The 23,612-nt window shown below is 38.7% G+C and overlaps 3 protein-coding genes across 3 annotated transcripts; 1 reads left to right on the plus strand and 2 right to left on the minus strand.

The window, feature by feature from the left end:
- Window positions 1-4,176: 4,176 nt before the first annotated feature.
- Window positions 4,177-9,462, minus strand: si:ch211-212k18.5 (sal-like protein 2). The gene is made up of 3 exons (XM_067399648.1): window positions 9,385-9,462; window positions 4,528-7,724; window positions 4,177-4,395 (listed from the first exon to the last, which is right to left on the minus strand). Exons 1-3 carry the CDS (start codon window positions 9,458-9,460, stop codon window positions 4,177-4,179), a joined length of 3,492 nt encoding a protein of 1,163 aa, XP_067255749.1. The 5' UTR covers window positions 9,461-9,462.
- A 3,032-nt stretch (window positions 9,463-12,494) lies between these two features.
- LOC137030900 (E3 ubiquitin-protein ligase CCNB1IP1) lies at window positions 12,495-14,464 on the plus strand. Its single transcript, XM_067401415.1, has 4 exons — window positions 12,495-12,854; window positions 12,955-13,101; window positions 13,797-13,953; window positions 14,161-14,464. Exons 1-4 carry the CDS (start codon window positions 12,558-12,560, stop codon window positions 14,313-14,315), a joined length of 756 nt encoding a protein of 251 aa, XP_067257516.1. The 5' UTR covers window positions 12,495-12,557; the 3' UTR covers window positions 14,316-14,464.
- A 133-nt stretch (window positions 14,465-14,597) lies between these two features.
- ttc5 (tetratricopeptide repeat domain 5) lies at window positions 14,598-23,596 on the minus strand. The gene is made up of 10 exons (XM_067400918.1): window positions 23,500-23,596; window positions 22,634-22,766; window positions 22,245-22,456; window positions 19,659-19,812; window positions 18,946-19,037; window positions 18,801-18,857; window positions 18,398-18,544; window positions 17,543-17,757; window positions 16,205-16,349; window positions 14,598-14,945 (listed from the first exon to the last, which is right to left on the minus strand). Exons 1-10 carry the CDS (start codon window positions 23,560-23,562, stop codon window positions 14,826-14,828), a joined length of 1,338 nt encoding a protein of 445 aa, XP_067257019.1. The 5' UTR covers window positions 23,563-23,596; the 3' UTR covers window positions 14,598-14,825.
- Window positions 23,597-23,612: the final 16 nt, after the last annotated feature.

A 23,612-nucleotide genomic window follows, 5' to 3' on the forward strand; every position in this document is an offset into this window, starting at 1 on the left:
ACATATTAAAAGTTAAAATAAATATAGGCTATATATATATATATATATATATATATATATATATATATATATTATCAAACAGAATTTAGTTGTACAATTATTAACTGGTTTATGTGCCACATGCACTGTTGAGTCTAAGTGAAAAGCAGCTTTACTTTTCATCCATTGATTTACAGTTTTACAGTTTTTCTCCATTGGTTTGGCTCATTTCTTGAAACAGAAATTACATTTTCAAAACAACATGGACAAACCTCCAAACCACTTGGCAATTGTTCACAACAGAACTGATTTTCTCTTTCATTTCATCAAATTGCAAATGTCTAAGTACATGTCTCAATGTCTCAGTACATCTTTGCAAATGATTAAGTACAGGTAGCCTACATTTACCACAATTTCCAAGTGAATAGATCTTGTTGATCTAAACTGACTGTTGATCAGTCTAATGGTTGTTTGCTCCAAAACGTGTCAGCGACATTTCATTGTATAAGTCATCACATGCACAATAGTCTGTTCAATTGTCAAAAATAGTCAAGGACATAATACCATGAATACCATATATGAATCCTTGAAATATTTGATAAATTTATTACAGCAATTGACAGCCAGGTGAAACTAGAACTTGACTAACATCTAACATGTAAGTCAGTTACTGGTTGTCCATCATTATAACCTTTTTACAATTACAGTTTTTCTCAGTCGCTTTGGTGCATTTCTCACATCACTATTCACATTTGCACAACAGTTAATGCAGTTCTCAAAACAATTAGTACAAACTGCAAAACCTAGTTGATAACCTGCAAAAGTGTGTCACTTGCTCAAAATGGATAGGTCATTCCTCAAAAGCAAGTATTTATGTCAATGAAAGTGTCAGTGTCATCAAGATGAAAAGTCCTGACACCATTGTTTATGAACAAGATAGTCAAATGGCTTTGTCATGTTTTCATTATGACAGTTTACTCTGTCAGTGTTTTCCAATGCAAAAAAGTCAGATCTTGGTGACACTACCTGAAAATGCTCAAGACAGCACTATATACTATTTGCACAGCCATTTGAAAAGTACAGTTACTGTATTTAGTGAGGTAACTGAGTGTATAAGACACTGAATATGTATGTTTCACATTTTTACTGCATATGCTCTTTGCAATTCTAATTTGTTCACAGCATTGTGCAAAAGAAAAAAATACACCCTTATTTGCAACAAACATAAACTCCCTTTGGGTAGAGCTGTGCAAACTGTAAACAATATTACAGTACATATGGCCAATCTTTACTGTAACACTACTGTACACTACAATACACTAAATGTGTGATGCAGTAAAGCTGTACGTCTAAATGTAAAATGTACAGTGACAAGTTCTTGTCCCACTGCAAGCTTCATGTATGACATGATGACAGTAGTGCAGTGCAGATTGTTTAGTGCTGAATTACTGTCCATTTATACACACCTGTTCTCCCGACGAAATGTTTGAATAATTGAATTTACAGTGGTTCTCCCAACATTTGGCTGCACACTTCGACCAGCCTCAGCCATTGTGAGGCCGTGATTGACAACATGATCTACAATTGTGATTTCATCAGGGATCTGCCTTGGCCTCTTCTTCCTCTTCCCCTGTTTTGTCCCCTTCCCCTTCCTCCCCGCACCCTTACCCCTCTTCCACGAGGCTGACCTTCCATTTCTGTGTCACAGTATTGTATAAATGGTACACACTATGTTCTGCTTGCTTCATATATGTTTGTAAAGTAGGGGTTTATGCAATTCAGCTCTGACAGTGATTGTAGAGAAGTGGCTTATCATTGGTTGCAACTAATGATTCACACACCCCTTCTTATCAGTGAAAGTTGAGATTCACTTGAGAGAAATTGTTCAATTTAGGAGACATTTTCAGGAAAAAAAGATTTAAAAAAAATGTGTAAAATTTGCTTGACAGATTTTGACAACTAGTTCAACATTTTTGTATGTAATGACTCAAGCAATGAAATGAGGACTATTAGTTTTATATGGAATTCAGCATTCACAAGTATAGTTAATTTTGACTGACATGACATAAGCAAATGATAATGTTATAAAACAGCAGAGAGTTGTATGAAAGCAATTGATGCATGTTAAAAGCATTTGCAATTTGTTGCAGGAATGAGAAACTGCTACTATGATGTGCACAAATGACTAAATATTGTGGAAGTTGAACTAACTGTTGTGCAAATGTAAATAGTGATGTGAGAAATGCACCAAAGCGACTGAGAAAAACTGTAATTGAGAAGGAAATTGAGTTTTGACACATGAGTGAACTGTTTTGGAAGAGATATGAGCTTTTGCAAGTGAGCTATAGTGTTGTGCTGAACTGTAAGACTGTTTTGCCAAATGATCTTAGAGTTTTGAGAATGTAATTTCTGTTTCAAGAAATGAGCCAAACCAATTGAGAAAAACTGTAATAAATTAGCAATCTTTTAAATATCTTTGACAACTGTTCATTGAAGAACTATTCATCAATCCTGCTGCAAGGTACTACATTCTGGCATATTTGGCATTGTCTTTGGAAGATTTCCTTGTTTTTGATTGAGACATGTCTTTATCCCTTCCTGAATGCATGTGGACAAACTTCTACCACATGCCTCGTTTCTGGCTCATTGTTCGTCTCCCTCTCAACCTCAAAATTTCTCTCCTTGGTTACAGGTTGTCATGGTTTCAAGGGCCTGGCAGAGGCAGGATTAGGAGCCATTTTAGGGACAGCTGGCCGGGTCGGTCTCCACCTCCCCTTCATCCCGCGCAGAGACGCTCGGGGGGATGAGGGGGGACATTGTGCGAGGATTAGAGCTTCCTGTGTGTCAGCCGCATTACACAGGGAGGGGGGGGGGGATCGAAAGAGAGTGAAAGAGGCAAAGAATGAAAGAGAAAATGAAAGAGCGAGCATATGAAAGAGAGCATGACACAGAAAGCGAGAGGGTGTTTGAGGGGAGGGAGGGAGTGAAGTCTGTACAGCTGCACACTCAATCACATTACACAAGTATATGTGTATGTGTGTGTGTGTGTGTGTGAACAAACACACACAAACAGCATACACACATACAGCCATCAACATGCACACCATCAAACTGGGGAACTAAACATATTAAAAGAAACAGACTTTTCAGAAAAGGGGTGTGAATGAAGACAACTGCTCAGGAATATAGAACCTAATGGAACAAAAACAAAAAGATGCATCACGGGATGCTGAAAATAGCTTTACAAGTGGAAATTTTGTGTTCAATGCAATTAAAATAACAGAAAAAAGTAAAAACTAATTGTGAAACATTCATTCTGACTTTATTTCTCTCTTTGACAAGTTAGGACCACATTACATCCAATAAATTTACAAAACAGTGTTCAACAGGGCCAACAACCTTCAAGATAACAGAAAATAATGCATAAATGTTTGCAAATTTTGAGCCGCTTTTTCCTCATCTACAGCATTGTGAAAACTGATCTGATTTGCTGTTTTTCATAATCAAAATAAAATAAAATAAAAAAACTCAATACTTACAAACCACTACATCAAGAAGGTTGAAGAACAGCCATTGATTGGGCAGAAGAAAAATATGACTCTCAGCATTTCTATTCCATCATTGTTATTATAAACCTCCCTTGTCAATAAGAGTTTCAGCAGTCACAGATATAGTGCAGCTATTTAGAGAAACACCTACAAAGAACAGCAGCATGAAAGAAGATAAAAACAGGGTACATAAAGCAAAAAGGATATTTACATTCAGCTGCACATCGGATTTGGTATGATCCCACATCCTCTCTCATATCACACATCAGATCAGTCCCTTTTTTCCTCGAGTTTGCACATTTTTTAATGTTTTAAAAGTATTTGTATGTATATCCTGGAATTCCAAATTGATTTCTGAAATTGCACTTAGACACATAATTAATTTGCTTGTCATTTGTTATACACAAATACTATTTTCAAGATCCAATTTCGGTGCATCCTGATATTTGAAGTCGAAAGACTTACGAAGTCTTTATCAATATGATTTAATTGTCTTCATGAAAAGGCACTACTATTACATATGGACTGATTCACTACCATTCTACAATATCAAACAATTAAAAACTACTCCTAACCACAAATTTGAAAAAAAGTTCTCATAGAAATCAGTAAACAAGAATAGTGCTAAAACCTAACTAATCACATTCTTTTAAGCAGTGTCTTCAGTTCTGTCATCTCTGTCAGCCACTGGATGCTCAGTCAAGGACAGTTTATCTGTACTCTCCTCTGACAAGTTTTTAGCATCCTCTCCTCTCAGTTTTCGATGGGTTGACTCCTCTGTACGCTCCATGACTTTTCCCTCAGAGGACTGTGAGGATGCAGTACTGGCCAACTGATTCATACTCCCGCTGTGGATTTTCATATGCCCCTGTTGAAACACACAACAATTAGAAATCTTGTTTCTCACATAAACAATATCACAAGAAGTTCATAAGTATTTAATGGATAAAATGTCATCTAACATAATCCATCTTTTTAAAATACACATTAATCTCTGTACCTTCAATCCACTGCGGCTAGCATACTCTTTTCCACACTCTGTGCAGCTGTAAGGTTTCTCAGAGCGCGGTGGTTGTGGAAGGGGCACAGGAGTCTCTGATGATGTAATTTCGGTCTTTTCTCTCTCTCTCTTTTGATCCTCTTCTGCAGACTCCTCCATTTTGGATTCTTGTGCATCCTCAGCTTTTAGCTTCTGCTCTACGGCTCTGTCAGGAATTTTAGAGTGCAAAGAAGCATTCTCTGTGGCTGAGTGAGAGTCACCATCATTGGGTTCAAGAACATGGTCAATTCCATTCACATGAAGTGTTATCTGCTCACTGCTTTGGTCTGATTTTGACTCAGTGGACAACCCTGGGCTGGAGGGTGGAGTTAGGGCAGGTGACAGATTGAGAGCTTCAGAGCTTAAACTAGGATTTGGCCCACTGATCACTGTGTGATGCGAAGGCCCATTGTGCCATTTTTTATCAAACAAGGTGTCTTGGGAGTTGGTCCTGGTACAGAGGGATAAAGGTGTGTCTTCATCCTCCTCTGCAGAGCCATGGACAACTTGAGACTTGCTGTGATGGACTGTGCCATAATGGTTCTCATCTGAGACTATGGAATTGTCAGGTGGGCTGTTTTCTCTGGAGGGGTCCTGCTTCTCCAGGGTGAGGGTTGGGCTAGTCTCAGGTGTGTTGTCATAGGGATCTTGATCTGACTCCATGATCTGGTCTGCATCACCTGATGTAGCATTTCTTAGGCTAGCACCAGACTCCAGTAAGCTGGCAGAGGAAGACATGCTCATATTGAGAGGAAGAGACTGAAGGGTTTTGGGCAAGGAAACTCCATCCATTTGACCAGAGTCTTCCTCTGACTGCAGGTCCCCATTACCTTCTGGAGGTAATTGGCCCCCCAGATGCATGCGAATGTGGTGCTGCAGTACTACGGCATTGGTAAACTTGCGCTGACAGAGTGGGCATGAGTTCTGGCCACGTGCATTGGCTGGACGTGCTCTGTGAGTGGCTAAATGAGCCCTTAGACTTCCCTTTGTGGAGAAGGAGCGGCCACAGAGTTTGCAGGGGAATGGACGTTCACCTAAGTGTGTGGCCTGGTGGAGACGTAAGGCCCTTGGGCAGCTGAGGACACGGAAGCACACCCCACACTGATTAGGGACCAAAGAAGAGGCAGTTGACCCTTGGAGCTCTTGGCTAGTCGGCTCACTGCTGGGATTCGGGTTCAGACCTAAAGCTGCCATCATCTCCCTCCTGTAAGCTGAGATAGCATTAGTGTTGGAGGTTGTGGATATGTCATTAGCCTGAGTATTGCAGTTCACCTGGCCTTCATTGGTGCTTTTTGGGAGAGGCTGCTTCTCTAACTTCTGCGCCAGTCTCTGCAGCTTGGAGGTGTCAGAGGTGGCAGAGGATGAAGATGGAGAGGAGGATGGAGAAGAGGAGTTTTGAGGTTTGGGGTAAGAGGAGAAAGGGAAGGTAAGTGGGAGGTGTGGGGAGGGAAGGTGAGGAGGGCGAAGAAGGGCAAGGCTAGGATGATGAGCAGAGGGACCTGATGGGAAGAGAATCTTCGGAAGATGTGCCAGCTGGGAATATGGAGAACCAGGATGTAAGGTGGAGTGTGGTGGTGTATTCTCATCAAACCTCTGCTGCTTTGCACCTTTAAATTGACTGTTCATGGCAGAGGAGGTGATGGATGAAGATGACGACTGCACACTTGTGGAAACGGAGGCTGCGGCTGCAGCCGAGGCGCGGTTAAGCTGTAGTAAAGAGTGGGCGGTGGAAAGCAGAGCCAGATCAACACTGGGTGGCAATGGTAGGGAGGAGGGAGATGGATGAGATGACCCAGATAGGAAACTCAGGGCTAAACTGTCTGGCACACCTACACTACCCTTAACCCCAAAAGGTTCCTCATCCTCAGCTCGACGTTTTCTGCGCCTCTGTGATGGCCCTGAGCCAGATCCTGATTGGCTCTGCTCGGACAGAGCAGGTGGCAGGAGCGAAAGTGACAGCTCAGGATTTTGCTCACGGTGACGAAGGAAGTGGGCTTTGAGGTTGCCGCGGGTAGTGAAGCGACTGAGGCAGACTGGACACTGGTACGGGCGCTCACCGGTGTGGGATCTCAGATGGATCTGTAGGGAAGAGTCGCTGCTTAGAACCTTCCCACAGAAACGGCAGATGTGCTGTTGGCGGCCTGAAGAGGAGCTTGAAGATCCATTTGATGTACTAATAGTGGAACTGAGAGATAGCTGGTCCTGGGAGAGGCTGACCGTGGGCAAGGGAGGAGTTGAGAAATTCACACCATTGCCATGACTGATTGAGGTGTTGGGAGACTTTTCATTGAGGTAACGAGGTGGAAGTCCAAGCGTTAGAGAGAGAGGGTGCATAGAGGCTGAAGAGGTGACTAAAGATGAGGAAGATGAGGAAGATATTGAAGATGAAGTTGTGGAATAAGGAGCTCTAGTTCCATTAGTGTGAGATAGGTTGGGCTTGGATGCAGGAGCTTGAGGAATTAAAGAGGCACCAGAGACAGTATTAAGTGGGGAGCTAGAGCCTGTATCTCTCTGTTGACCCTCCACAGATCCCTGAGGTGCATCTTGGGCACTGACCATACCACCTAGACGCAGCACCTGCCTGCAGATCTCTTCTGTAATCTGCATTTGGTGAATCTGTCTTTGCTGCAGGACCCTAAGCTCCTCCAATAGTACAGCGAGGGTCGGAGGCACCTGAAGTTGCTCTGAAGGTGACGAAGGAGTTTGGTGGATGGGACTAGGGCTTCCTTGATGTGGTGGGGCCCCCAGCGATGATGAAGATGATAAAGAGGAGGAAGAGGAGGTAGTGGTGGTTGCAGAAATACCCATTGGTGGGGACGTCACAGTGGACAGGGGCTGATGAGATGGAATATGAGTGGATTTCTGCTGGCCAGGAGGAGGAGAGTGAGTCTGGGAGGACAGAGAAGGGTGTGGGAAGTCCGGAGAGAGAGAGGAGTGTGCATTAGGCAGTGATGTGGAATATGAGGCAATGTGATTTGGCCAGTGGGGAGGAGATGAGCTCTCGTTGGGGAGCGAGGGAGCATGAAGGCCACCAGGAGACGGTCTTGGGGCCAAAGGAGGCTGACAGTCCTGAAGGGATGTAGGAGAGGAAGAGGAAGATGATGAGGTAGCTTCAGAGGCAAGAGAGGTGGATGGAGATTTCACTGGAAGCTGGTCGTCTGGAAAAAAGAGAAAATTAAGAATGAGTTAATACAAATATAGTATTTATCCTCAGACAATTACAGTTTTTTAAAACATTATATTGCTATATCATTGTTGTATTATTTCATAATTTAGTTTATATATTAATTGTTTACAATTGAGTTCTATAACAGTGAGTTATGAGAAAGCCTTCATATTATAGGCCAACTCCTTTGTCAACGGTTTTCTTTCACAAAGCACTGAATACCTATCCACTCGTCATCCCGCATTCTTGATGATCTTTCACCCTTAAATCACAACCTTCATATACCATGCTCACGTCTTCTGTCGTCACTATTGCCACAACTCACTAACCACCTTGCAGCTATTGCAACGCTTTTTAAAGGACAATAGATATCACCACAACAACCCACAACCCCTCTTAACCCAACCCTCTGTCCATCAACTACATCTTTCATCTCTCTATTCACCCTTCCCCCTGACCCTACACAAGGTCAGAGGTTAGGGCATTGAAAAGGTTTTGGGCACTGTCCATGTGCTCTGATTGGCTAGATGACCTAACCTCATGAGCTCTAAGGTCAAATTCTTTTAGAATCTTGAGCGGAGAAAAAGAACTAGAAGGGGGTTGGGAAAATAGTGGATTGACTGACAGACAAACTATTTTAACTCTCTGTGGCATACTGATACCCTAAATGACTGTACACAGACCTGTGGAATCAGACCTACTGAAATGCCCAGAAATGCTAAACCCTGATAAAATGCCCTCACAACATATTACCTGTTTTTGCCAAAAGCTATAGAAATCAAATCACAAAGGTGCTGTATCTTTAAGATTCCTTAGCTAACTTTTTTCCTCCCATGCATGCACGCAACGGTGCATTCTTTCTCCTCTCTGTATTCTAACAGTGGAACCCCCAACTGAGCAGAGGTACAAAGTGAATAGAGGCAAGGGAGTGGGAAGGGGGGAACACGGTAGGAGCAGAAAAGAGGAGCACATGGAAACATGAGAGAGAGAATAAGGGAGAAGAGGACAGAATAGAGCGAGAAGAGATTAATCTTTACCCAAACACCCCCTTTGTCCCCTCCCCCTTGCCTGCACCTTATTCAGACTGAATAGGAGACTCATCTAAATGCATAAAAGACCCCCAGCAATCAAACTGACTATGCTGCAAGTTTCTTAATGGATTGACGTTACTGAAAAGCTAAAGCAGTTATGGCCCCTGAGTGATTCATGTCAATATAATGACCGGCCATACGGCTGAACACCTTCAGACCAGCCCTCTGGCTATGTCTTTAAGAGCCTTCTTTCAATACAACACATTTTGCAGACATTTTTAGCGGGAAATGTCAGTAAACTAGGCCTACTTATTTTTAAAAAAAAAGTTAGGTCATGGTAGAAATGTGAGCTGTGTGCTGAAGCTCTTAAACAATGGCTCACTGAGTAGAGGGCCAAACACTCTAGTGCATTTTAACCTGTATCATAACACTTCAGGTGATAGTAGAGCCCATTTTAAGCAATGAATAAAACTTGTATATAAAATTTTATTCGGGTAACAGGTGCTCTATGTAAAATTGTTCAGCAAAAACCTTTTTATTAACCCATAGTTTTTAAACATTAAACACAACTATCAATTAGTCTAGGGTAACAAATAATTAACAAAGGAATGATTTCCTCACCTTGCAGCATCAAGCGCGTGCCCCCGGGGTCCGCGTTAACAAGCTGTTGGGGCCGTTTCTGTTTCCGGCGTGACATGATTCACGAGCAGACGGTGAGAGTTAAGGGCATCAACCAACAAGTTGTAAGTTATGGGAAGACTGGTTGTGAATAAATAAAAACCGAACCCCCTTGTTCGCCAATAATCCACCTTGCAGGACGCGTTAAAACAGCACCGACATCTGTTAAAAGAGTTAGTTAAAAAAAAAAAAAAAAACTTAAACTTCGCGTGGACTGCTGAAGCGGACCGTGACGTCGTCCGCTGTTGCTGTGTGAACTGGCGAGTGCGTGTGTGGCTGTTTTTCCTCAACAAGTCCCTTCTTTCTCAAACTTGTCCACTCTGCGGACCCCCCTCCCCTCCTCTCCAAAGACACACACACACACTCACACAAAAATACAATCTCTCCTTGTTCTTACATTTGCATTTCAATGGTGCGGAACACCGTCTCTTTTTCTTTCTTTCTCCTTTTGCGTTTCTCTTAATGCTAAAGCAGCTCTCTAGTAATTTAGACAGCTGAGTTTTATCAATATGCGTCAATATGAAATTTCCTGACGTTTAATATCTACATATACACTCGTAATTTATGCAAAAAAACAATTTAATACCCCTCAATGATCTTACATCATCTGTCTGTTTTAAACAACTTAATGACTGCACTTCATTTAGCAATGAGACCTTTTGTATTGGTATGGTCTACTAAGATTTATGGGAAATTTAAATAGGTTAGGTGACATTGCAAATTTTCAGATTCTCAAAAAGGTACATAAATAAATACATAAATAAATAAAGATTTTAACTTTGATCAGGCTACCTAAATAAAATAGGCTATTATTGAGAAAGTAGGCTGTTTATGGTACTGTAGGTTAATGTAAAAATATGCTAGATGAGAAAGTTGTTAAAAAAATGTATAGCCTAATAATAATCATAAACAAATCAATCTAAATAAAAAAGATAATAGTAAAGACTTGAGGGAGATGATGAGGAAGGGGATGAGATGCGTCAAGCGGCTTATAGACTATAACTGCACGGGCTACTGGAGTAAAGACCCCCTGCGGCTCGCTCACTTTGTCGGTGCGTCCGAATATTCGGAGCTCTATTTAAAATGCATTGAATGGGAAGGGAATTTCCAACAATGGCGACCTGGACACAGTTGAGTGGGCATCTCTTTCTCTCTCCTCACCCCCAGGATCCATTGCCGCTCCGCACAATACCCCCCTTTCACCCCCGCCTCTGTTCCCATACACCACGTGGAGGAGGGATGAAGTGAAAAGCCATTTTTAATTAGATGTATCAAAAACAAGCACCCGACCTGCACCGTATCTCATACAAGGCCAAGCTGTCCACTAACCATAAAGTAGGCTATCTGTGCGTGCATTGGACCTATAGCCTATTTAAAATTAACAACATATCATTTAAGAAAATAAATAAATAAACTTATACTGTAGGCTATATTTAAATGTAGCCTATAGGCCTACTGTAAATTTGGCTGAATTGTGCAGGGGAAATGTGCTTGGTTGGGTGTACCAGCTAGGCTGATTTGCAACGATTTGGCCATTTAAAAAAAAAAAATAAGATTTTGATTTGCTTAACTATGCAACTAAAATTAAGAAAATTTCTCGTCTAATTTAATCATTTATTCAATTCAGCAGAACACTGACTTACATATTCAATCTTGCCAAGTTTCCACACAACGATTTTTTTCAAATATAAATTCAAATGTGTTTGCTCATAGCAAAAATAAATATCAAAATAGGATGCAAAATAGAAAATGCCAAGAATGGAGAAATGCTGTAAATTCAGCTTTGCCATCACAGGAACAAATTATGCCTATTTTAAAATATACTAAAGTAGGCTATATATTTAAAATTGTAATAATATTTCACAATATTACCTTTCTGGCTGTGTTTTATTTCTAATAAGTACAGTTTTGGTGAGCATAAAAGATGAAATTTAGCCTACTGTTTAAGTGCAACATACTTGATTTATGGGAAATTTAAATAGGCTATAGGCGACATTGTTCTCATCAAATGTTCAGATTCACAAAAAGGTAGGTAAATAAATAAATAAAGATTGTAACTTTTATCAGGTTACCTAAGAAAATATAAAAGCTAAGTCTATTATTAAGAAAGTGATAGGCTATATCAGATTATGCTAATGTAAAAATATGCCAGATGAGAAAGTTGTTAAAAATGTATATGTAAAAAAAAAAAAAAAAAAAATGTAAAATTTGTCTGAATTGTGCAGGGAAAATGTGCTTGGCTGGGTGTACCAGCTGGCTGATTTGCAACGATTTGGCCATTTTAAAAAACAAAATTTTGATTTGCTTGATTTCCACAGAACGATTTTTTCAAATCAATTCAAATGTGTTTGCTCATAGCAAAAATACATATAAAAATATAGGGGGGAAAATATTACAGCTCAACTGTTCAACATTGATAATAATATAAAATATTACTTGAGTATTTTAATGGCTGTTGAAAAGTCAGCTTTGCCATCACAGGAATAAATTATATTTTAAAATATATGAAAGTATAGGCTGTATATTTAAAATTGTAATAATATTTCACAATAGCCTACCTTGGCTGTATTTTAATCCAAGTAAGTACAGTTTGGGTGAGCATAAAAGATTAAATTTTTTGGTAAGTGCAACATACTTGACCAATGAACGTCAATTCTTCATATTAAGTAAACATTATTTATGACATTATTTAGAGTATGTTTACCCTCAGGAAAAACAGTGCATCATAATGGCGCATTTGTAATTATTTGCGTTAGCTCAGTCAGCAACCAATCAGATGAGGCCAACTGCGCCGCGCGACGGCCTACCTGTGACTGACTGTAAATAATGAACAACAACAACAACACAGTTGCAAAATCTCGGTAACTATTATGAGCTTATCAATCTACATATGTATGAAGAGCGATATACATTTTATAACAGCATTATTTAACGTTTTAGTATCTTAGAGATATGAGAGGGGAATATTTTTCCCGCTCTTTGCTATTATCTTATAACGTTGCGTAAAGCGCACGCATAATCTTTGTCATTGTTCGTTAGCTTAATCATAAAAACCTCATACATACAGAATCATTGCTTTTAACTGTTGTTGTCTGTTTTCTTCCATAAGAACCGCCATGTTGGCATCTAAATACACCTTGCAGTGTAATTCGCATAAATGCCGGGCAAAGCTGAGTGGCTTCGCGTGGGTCACGGCCTGCTCTCATGTCTTCTGTGATCACCACGGCTCGGAAGCGTTCAGCCGCGCACCTTCCAGCTGTCCTGTGTGCTCCACCATGCTTTCAGGCAAACTGGACGCGCTGCGAACAGAGTTGGCACCATCAGAGCAATACAAGTCTATGGTTTTGGTCGGACTACAGCCTGAAACGGTTTTGGAAATCAGTCATAACGCACTTGTCTTTTGGACCTACCAGGTTTGATGTCTGCATGGTTGCAATCTCACATACACAAACAGAAGAGGCTGGGATTGATGAAACATCCATACTTTTCTCTATTATTTGTGGTTATCTTCAGGTAAACCAGGAAAGGTTGCTGATGGAGTATAATTTGTCCAGAGCTGGGGGTCAAGTGCTTCAGATGGAGAAGTTTATGACCCAGCAGAACCAGAGCAGAGAGCTGGAGTTAAATGCATTAAGAGGGGAGATCGCATCACTGAAAAGGGTCTCAAACATGATCATGCCAATACTCGCTGTTTATTTACAGCACTGTTACAGAAATGTTATCAAAACTATGAAGTGACGAAATTGCTACCAAAACTGTAAAGTATATAAAAGCATATTTATGGTTCTCATAGTAATTTCATTAAATTAATGCATTAAATTGAACAAAAGTGACATTAAAGACTTTAATATTGTTATAAAAATATGTATTTCAAATAAATGCTGTTCTTTTGGGGGAAAAATTGTTAAGCAGCATAATTGTTTTCAACATCGATAATATTAAGATATATAATAGGATTTCTGAAGAATCATGTGATGACTAGAGTAATGATGCTGAAAATTCAGCTTTGCCATCACAGGAATAAGTTACATTTTAAAATATATTAAAATTAAAAGAATATCATTAATAACATTTTATAATATCACCATCAATATCACAAGTCATCCCCACCCTTAAAAAACTGGTTTGTGGTTTCAGTCATTGAAGCAAGTACCTTTAGCTCAAATAGTAAAGTTAGAAATGGCAAGAAACATTTAATTATGACTGGTACCATTTATATATATATATATATATATATATATATATATATATATATATATATATATATATATTAGAAGCATGGGATGTTTTTTGTAATTCTTTGAAACATCTGTTAACAGCCATGAATGTCCATTTCCAACTTTTACATTCTCTAGGTGCTGGAGGAATACAAGCTGAAGTACAACGAAGTTTTGGAGCGACTGAATGAACGCAACAGGCAGTATCAGAAGCTGCAGAGACTTCTCGACTCACTTCGAATGCACACTCTGGGAATGGAAGAGAAAGATCCCACACCCCCTACTTTCCCTACAGGTTAGGGGTAAAAGCAAAAAGTAGAAACAAGAATAATATATTAAATGAATTATAGCAATCGTCTACTTTTACACTGCATGAGTCCATTTCTATTGCATTCAAATCAGGTAAAGTGATCTTTATCCCATTGAGAATTAAACTGTTCAAATGTGATCGAGTGTTGTAAAGCATAGCATACAAAATGTCCTTTGCAATTATTGTCATCAGGGTTGGTCAAACAGCGCTCTCCCCATAGCAGTCCTTCATTCCTGGGACCAGAAGTTGACAGGTTTTTCTCATTGGGACCAGACAATACTAAAACTTTCTTCCAGTTCAGCACACCCACCCGAGACAGAACCCACTCTTTCATCAAGAAAAACTGAGATGGACTTGAGTTTTACCAGGATGCATTAGCCGTATCAGTCTTTTTGATCCTTTCGATTTCAGTTCTGACTGCCAAGTATGGTTGTTTCCTCTTTAGTTTTTCATGTTCTTTCAAATGTGTTATTTATTGATAAAGCTGTTGCTCAGTTACTCCCAAAATGTTTCTGCTGATGTAATGACTTTATTCAAAAAAAGAAGTCAATTAAAATATATGTGAAAACCCCTATGTAAATTAAATTCTGTAAGACTTGACAGATCAGTAAGACTTGAGTACACTTCTGGGTTTTTTTATTTTTATTTTCACAACTATGAAGCAGACCACAGAACAATCTTAACAATGATACCAATCAACAACCAAGAGGAAAATTAAAAAGGGAAATGATTTGAAAAATATGTACAAAGAGTTTTCCTGTACTCACAAACAGGAACAGAACAAAATATATACAAAAGGAAAAAACACTAGCCTCATTGCTCTCAATGTTCTCACTGTAAATCCTTTCTCTGGGTTTTCATTCACTCTGTGGTTTGTAAGTAACAAAGGCTGCACTTTGACTTTTCATCACCTGTCTTTTCCCATTGACTATGAGGAGCAAGGGAGAGTCCACACGTATACTTCGGAAGTCATATGACTGTATAGGAAGAAGCAAAGAAGAAACGTATTACAAAGACATCAATATTTATTACACCTATCATAATGCAAAAACAAAGCACTTACAATTGGGTTATCACACCTGTGGCCACTAATAATGGCTGCAAACTTGTTTAACCCTCTAGTGCACTTCGGTCATTTCTGACACAAAAATATTATGTTTTGGTATTCTAGAACTTTTAACTTCATCGGGATGTTAGGAAAATTGCTATGTGAACAACAAAAACAAATCATGGACATTATTTGAAAAGGGTGAAATGGTCCTAATAGTCACACTTGTACAAAAATGACAGCATTGGAAATGGATGGGAAACTAATTTTGGCTAGTGGAAGCATTTGGTACTGCACCCAAAAGCCCAAAGCTCTTTTTTTATTTAGGTGTCAGCCTCAAATTTGGAAAAACTTGTTTAGATTAATGGCTTTGATTTTCTCTCAGTTTTAGAGTAAAACATGTTTTTGAAAATATATTTTATATAAAAAATATTGAGCAAAAACATATATATATATATATATATAACACTTTTTTTTTTTTTCAGCAATAATCTGCTAGGTGCATTCTTTAAAAAATCATTTTGACAGTTTTAAGTTGGAAATTTAATTTTCAGGTCTAAGCTCAACAAGTGGTTAACATGTAAAAAAACAACAGTAAAGTAATAATTTAGTAACATAAAATCCCCTAAAAATACACATTTTTAATAATATAAACATAATTTTAATAATAAAAACATAGTATTAATTTCATTGAAATAATAATAATTATAAAAAAATAAAATTAAATTAAAAAAAAAACACACAAGGAGCACCAGAGGGTTAAATTAGCTGAATTTTGTAAATCTATACACTACTGTTCAAAAGTTTGGGATTAGTAAGATTTTTTTTTTTTTTTTTTTTTTTTTTTCCAATGAAATTAAACACAGCACATCAAATTGATCAAAAGTTGTTACAAAAGGTTTCTACTTATAAATAAATGCTGTTGAACTTTCTATTTATTAAAGAATCCTAAAAAATTAATGATTTCTGAAGGACCATGTGACACTAGAGTAATGATGCTGAAAATTCAGCTTTGCTATCACAGGAATATTTTAAAATATATTGAAAATTTAAAATATAAAATTGGAATTTAAAACCATCATGGTGATCATAAGAGATGTCAAAAACATTTAACATTTTTACAGACCTCAAACTTTGATCGGTAGTGTAAGTGTGGAGATATAAACCTTTAAAGTTTCGTACACAAACCTTATCTTTATGTGTTACACTGTGCCGTTTGACCTGTGGTTCGGGAATGACTACAGTATCTCCTATTAAAACACCCCAGCTGTCTGCTGTATTGTATACCATGACTAGACAACAGGTCTCATCACTGTCCACCATGCCAAATGTGCTGCAAGACAACAACAGGAAACCATTTAAAAAGTAAAACACAATGCTAAAAGCAAACATTTAAAGGTGCAGCAAGCGACTTCTGAGAAGCGCTGTTGAAAGTGGATTGGACTGAGCAGCACATCACACTTGTATCCAATGAGCACTAGGGAGCGTGTCCACACATGATGGGGGAGGCATCCACTCTTACATTGCATGTTTGTGCATTTTGGAGGTGGAGCAATGAAAGGATGAAGGGGTGTGTTTGTTTGGGTTGACTTCAAATATCAACAGTGTTACTCATAAATTGCTTACTGCACTTTTAAAGGGTTAGTTCACCCAAAAATGAAAATTCTGTCATTTATTACTCACCCTCATGCCGTTCCACACCCGTAAGACCTTCTTTAATCTTCGGAACGCAAATTAAGATATTTTAGTTGAAATCCGATGGCTCCGTGAGGCCTCTATAGCCAGCAATGACATTTCCTCTCTCAAGATCCATAAAGGCACTAAAAACATATTTAAATCGGTTCATGTGAGTACAGTGGTTCAATATTAATATTATAAAGCAACGAGAATATTTTTGGAGTGCCAAAATAACGACTTATATAGTGATGGCCGATTTCAAAACACTGCTTCAGGAAGCATTGGAGCACAGTGAATCAGTGTGTCGAATCTGCTGTTCGGAGCACCAAAGTCACATGATTTCAGCCGTTGGCAGTTTGACACGCGATCTGAATCATGATTCGACACACTGATTCACTGTGCTCCGATGCTTCCTGAAGCAGTGTTTTGAAATCGGCCATCACTATATAAGTCGTTATTTTGTTTTTTTGGCACTCCAAAAAAATTCTAATTGCTTTATAATAATATTGAACCACTGTACTCACATGAACTGATTTAAATATGTTTATGGATTTATGGATTTTTATGGATTTTGAGAGAGGAAGTGTCATTGCTCCCTATGGAGGCCTCAGACCCATCAGATTTCAACTAAAATATCTTAATTTGCATTCCGAAGATTAATGAAGGTCTTACGGGTGTGAAACGGCATGAGGGTGAGTAATAAATGACAGAATTTTCATTTTTGGGTGAACTAACCCTTTAAATATATCCAGTATCTGACTGCTAATATAGATGTATGCATACATATTGAGAAATATTTATTAAATATTCATTAAATGTACAGGGGGTAGCAGAGGCATTCAAACTCACAAGGCCATACGGCCCTCTGAGGCCAGACTGAAGACAACTTTTCCCAGTGATGCCACCCCACCGTTGTGGCCATGAGTGAGGGCCGATAAGCTGAGGGGTTCAAGGGTTCCCACGCGGCCTGAGGGGGACCGGAACTGAGGGGAAGAGCACGGGCCCAAGGAGGAGGTACTGAGGGAAGAGAGCATGTTACGAAGACGCCGCGCTTTTACTTTTCCCTGAAACACAGAGAGAGTGAGGTTATTGTGATTGCTTATGGAAGTCTGGAATATTGTTTGACTGTACTCCACTGCCATCTGCTGGAAACAACCCAAATTAACAACCAACTAACGTTTTGATGAGCTTTTATGGCATCAACTGAACTAAATAAAGATTCTCCATAAGGGTGTGTGTACACTGCACTGGCAAAACTCTGCTTAGTGCCACTCAAAACACTACAATGATGGCTCCGCTTTGGGCTTTTTTTTTTTTTTTCTTTCTTTTTTTTACAGTTCAAAGTAAAGATATAGTACATACAATTTAATTAACTTTTGTAAACCCAGCGATTTAATTCACAAAGCATTAAAACATGTAACAAGTGCAACGCATGTAAATAATATTATGTAGACACTAAATTCAACAGAAACTCCAGTACGATACTCGGATTTTGAAACACTCATGACAGACCTGCACCTGATAGCGATTGGCTGTGACCTGCCATTTTTCACTTGATATTTGCATAAAGTTGAGCCTTTCTGAACTTTCAAAGTTCTTGGATGCTCTCAAAATATTTTCTGATCTGTTATCAATCCCACAATAGCTCAGGTCCCATAGGAATTAATTGAAAACACCCTCTCTGCGCCAGTGTATTTCTCTCACCTTGGTCTCTAGTAACATTGTAATCTGGTCTAGGTATTTCAGTAGCTGTTTTTCCCTCTCCTGTGCATCTTCCCAGCCAGGGTCTAGGGCTGCAGCACGGCTGTATCCATCCAGAGCTGAACTGTACATCTCCTCATACTGGAACAACTGGTGACAGAAAGGACATGTTGGTTTCCTAGGCTTGACTGGTACCCAAAATCAGTGTTTTGTCTGGTACCAAAATTATATTAACAGTCTTCCATCAGCCAATAGGTTGACTGAGAAAGCCAGAGAAGAGCAGAAAGCAGGAAACAAAGTAATGATAATAAAAATGAGCGTTGAATAATCTTTTACTGTGACACATTTGCTGGTGCATACCTGTGTTTGAGAAAGCAAGTGTCAAAGAAAATGAAAGAATCGTTACCGTAGCTCTGTTGAAGTGGAGGTCAGGATTCATGGAGGATGCTTTGTCAATTTTCTCCTGTAAATATGGATAGATAAAAATCAAAAGTTAAGATGATGTCAACCACCATATTTATGGTTAAGTGATACATGAGACAGATACTCACAGCCTGTGCATAGGCACTGAGGGCCTGTTGAGAGAGCTGTGGGTTCTGTCCACTGGTGAAAAACATGGAGATATATGCGTTCCCTAAAATATCTGTTGGGTCAAAGCAAAACAATATAAGATTCATTTATTCCAATTTTTCTCGTTATACTAACATTATAATAGGTCTGTATTCAGAGATGCTAAATGAAATTCAACCACGGTTTCCTCAGTGAGTCTATGGAAACTCTTATGTTCATTGGTACATCCAATAACAGAAGATTTGTAATGTTTTTTGGTGCACACATTATATCTTCAGCTGCTACAGCGAGGAAACAGAACAGGTGGACTGATGCGGTATCTATGATAATAGGGCAGATCGTCACCAGTCATGCGCAGGGTTTCCCTACTCTTACGCAAGAGTAGAGGGAAATCTGGAGCCATGCGTTTTGAGAGACTGTTTATGATTGGATGGATTTTTACCATTATACCATATTACCCTTTAAAATGCTGTAGCATTGTGCAAATTTCCCTCTCCCCTTCCTGTGTAGTGATGTATCGACATTCCTTATACCTTTCTCAGTGCCCTTCCAACTGAAAACGTTTGCTCCCTTCTGACTGGAATCTCATTTAAGACTGCAGAATACCCTGTGAAGTCAACCTCGCATGGCATTTAAGGTCAAAAGGAACGCACCTAATGTGTCCTTTTCTACATCATCAGAGTAATTCACTCACACCACGAAGTCCCATCAGTGACGTCGAGTTGCACAGCCTGCCTGGCCATCTCTACACTCTCCACAATGCGCTTGCTCTGCTCCTGTGTGTCCCCTTCTGGTGGCAGCTGTCGCAGCACCATAGACAGGCTTCTTAGAGACACTTTGTTCCTACTCTGAATGAAGATAAGACACCAAGGGTTAATCTGTGCACTTCATGAGCAGTACCATATCAAAAGAGGCAGATATCATAAAAGACATTGGCTCTCATTCACTAAAACTGCATGGATTACTTCATATTTATACATACAGGTGAACTTGCCACGGAAAATTAAGCTTAATTCACAACACGTGCGTTTTTAAAATCCTTATGAAACAAAAGTTGTGATAGTCTTTTCTATCCTATTGTAACATATATCCTAGTGAAATGGTTTCTCGAAAAAGAAAAAAAAAATGTAGGAAGAGACTTGATTTTGTCTATCAGGAATTGATTGGATCGTTGGATGGATTGTCCAATCTGTCCGTGCTGTTATATCCACTTTATTTTGTAATGTGGAAGTAAGCTATTTTATATAAATGTGCAAGATTATGATTCATTAGCCATTATAGGTAAATAGCTAAAAGTACAACAAAATGCAGTCAACGCCAACAGTAATAAAAGTGTGTTTATGATTACAATAATATATTAAAGTAATATGATAACAAATACCAGTTTGCAATCTCAAGCAGCATTACTGCACAGCTTAAAAAAACTGTAAGCAGATGACACAGAAACCTCACACATTCAAGTTACAAATGGCGGCACCAGCTAGCAGCTCAAGCTATAATGCAGCTTTTCTTCCTCTTTCACTGTATATTTATGTAATATATTTATTTCATTATAACACAATTATAAGGCCATCTAGAGTATGTGATTTATGCATACATATGGTTTCAGTTGTTCCTACATTTTTAAATTTAGAATAAATTTTAGTACAAAAGTTTTTAGTGAATCATGATTTGTTGGTGAAAACATTCATACGCATCACATATGACGTAAATGTCTATTAATTCATTGTTTAAATACATAGTTCTAATTTATTATTAAAAAAACCCTATTTAAGTAAACTTCACATGAGTTTGTAGAAGTGGCTGTTTATAATAAACTTGCATAAGTGAGCAGAAAAATCTAGACAAGTATCTTACTCTTACATGACAGCGATATTAAAGGTGCCCTAGAATTAAAAATTGAATGTATCTTGGCATAGTTGAATAACAAGAGTTCAGTACATGTAAAATGACATACAGTGAGTCTCAAACTCCATTGTTTCCTCCTTTTTATATAAATCTCATTTGTTTAAAAGACCTCTGAAGAACAGGCGAATCTGAACATAACACCGACTGTTATGTAACGGGATCATTAATATGTACGCCCCCAATATTTGCATATGCCAGCTCATGTTCAAGGCATTTGACAAGGGCAGCCAGTATTAACGTCTGGATCTGTGCACAGCTGAATCGTCAGACTAGGTAAGCAAGCAAGGACAACAGCGAAAAATGGCAGATGGAGCAATAATAACTGACATGATTCATGATAACATGATATTTTTAGTGATATTTGTAAATTGTCTTTCTAAATGTTTCGTTAGCGTGCTGCTAATGTACTGTTAAATGTGGTTAAAGTTACCATCATTTATTACTATATACACAGAGACAAGAGCCGTCATTATTTTCATTATTAAACACTTGCAGTCTGTATAATTCATAAACACAAATTCATTCTTTATAAATCTCTCCAACAGTGTAGCATTAGCCGTTAGCTACGGAGCACTATCAAACTCATTCAGAATCAAATGTAAACATCCAAATAAATACTGTACTTATGCGATTAGACACGCTGCATGACGAATACTTTGTAAAGATCCATTTTGAGGGTTATATTAGCTGTGTGAACTGTGTTTATGCTGGTTAAAGCAAGCGCGAGCTCCGTGGGCGGGGAGCACGAGAATTAAAGGGGCCGCAACCTATATATCGGTGCATAGTTAATGATGCCCCGAAATAGGCAGTTAAAAAAATTAATAAAAAAAAAATCTATGGGGTATTTTGAGCTGAAACTTCACAGACACATTCAGGTGACACCTTAGACTTATATTACATCTTGTAAAAAAACGTTCGATGGCACCTTTAAAATAGACAATCTTAGCCATTTCCATGATTTGGCTCCATTTATTAATTTTAATTTTTCCTTAAATACTTAAATACTTCCTTAATAAATGAAATGAAAGTATGCAAAAGGTTGGTGTGCAAATGGTAGCTCAGGAAAGTCAAAAAACACGAGTAATAGAGTTAGGATAATACAACATCAGCAATAACAGACATTAGCATTCAGATGGGATTACATTTCTCAGAGAACCGTTAAGTTTGCCAAAAGAGAGAAGGTGATCGACCCTGGAATTTATACTGAGGTTATGTGAGAAAAACACAAACTTGGCAGATTCGGATGGGATTAAAATCACAAAGTACGCCTGCGAAACACAAATTTCTCTGACGTCCTCTGGAGAAACTAATCCTGTCTCAATACAGCTTTAATGAAAGAGACCCATTGTTTTTTTGCTATTATAATACTTACCTGCTGTAGTGCACCTGTGAAGCAGGTCTTGGCCGCCGTCAGGTCTCCTTTTTTCCAGTACTGCTCTCCCAGTGTGTTCCAGCCTTCCACCAAACCCGGTTCCAGTTTAACAGCCCGGGACAGACACTCCTCTGCAGTCTGACTGAATCCTGAAGCAACGTTCAGACACCGACCCCGTAGCAGCAAGAACTGGGCGCTGTGTTTGTACAAGTCTGTTGAAAGAGAGGGCAGTGCATATTAATAATAATAAAAATTATAACATTTTAACTTACCCAAGAGTCAATAATGAAAGATTTTGCTATATTTTTTAGCAACACTCTTAATTGTAAGAATAAATTTTTATTAAACATTAAGACTTCTTTACAAGAAAATGAAGACCTAATGCCCACCTTCCTTTTCCTCCAGCCTCTCAAGTGTCTTTTCCATCTCTTGAGCAACATCATTCTGTTTCCTACCAGCATCTTCAACACTGTGTGTCTCAAAGTAACGGTCCCTGAAGGAGTACAGATCATCAACCAGCTCCTGTGAGAGAAACGTGCTATTATTAAACAACTGCACATTTGAAATTCCTCAAGAAATCAAAGAGATTTCATGCATTAAAGGAATAATTCAGCCAAAAATAAATTTGTCTCCCTGTGAAAGACAAAGGCAGGACTTTGAAAGCCCCAGTCACCACTCACTTGCATTGCATTCGTTTTCAATAAAATGAACGCAATAGGTGGGTGAGTGAGTTTGTCAGAAGATCTGCTTTTGCATTCATGGAATGTTTTTACAAACATTACTATTGTACATACAGCTTCTATTAACATATTAAATGCAGTTATGAAAAACTGTGGCATAATAGTATTTGTCATAAAAAAGAGATCATAGTAAAAGAGAGTTATCTTAAAACGACTAAAAAGGGTTCAGGTAGCTTCTTACATTACTTAAAAAGAACTCAAATTAGTTTAATATGGATTTACAGTATTACAATAAGTGTCTCCTTGCAAACAGAGGTGAATGATGGGTCACACAAGCATTACACGACACGTCCGTCGACACTACAGAGATTTTAATCAAAAAGATGCAGATGCTGCTTGTCTTGTAAGCTGTTCGTTCAATATTGTTTCAGTGCAGTGTATCAGTTGTTATAGTGACAGGCGGTGCAGCAGCCGTGTGTACATTATACATCATCGACAACATCATCTGAATGCGGTGATGCCTATTTGTTTGAGCTCACGAAAAGACAGGAGGAAATGAAATGGTCAGTTCAAACCTTTAACGTTTGCAAATCATCTTTGTCTGTAGTTTTCTCCCCATCGTTGTCAACCTCGGCCATCTTTAGTATGTAAAGCAGTAGCCGACGAGTAAGCGTGATAATCATAGACG

The sequence above is a fragment of the Chanodichthys erythropterus genome, chromosome 11, assembly GCF_024489055.1.
Source record: "Chanodichthys erythropterus isolate Z2021 chromosome 11, ASM2448905v1, whole genome shotgun sequence".
NCBI classification, from domain to species: domain Eukaryota; kingdom Metazoa; phylum Chordata; class Actinopteri; order Cypriniformes; family Xenocyprididae; genus Chanodichthys; species Chanodichthys erythropterus.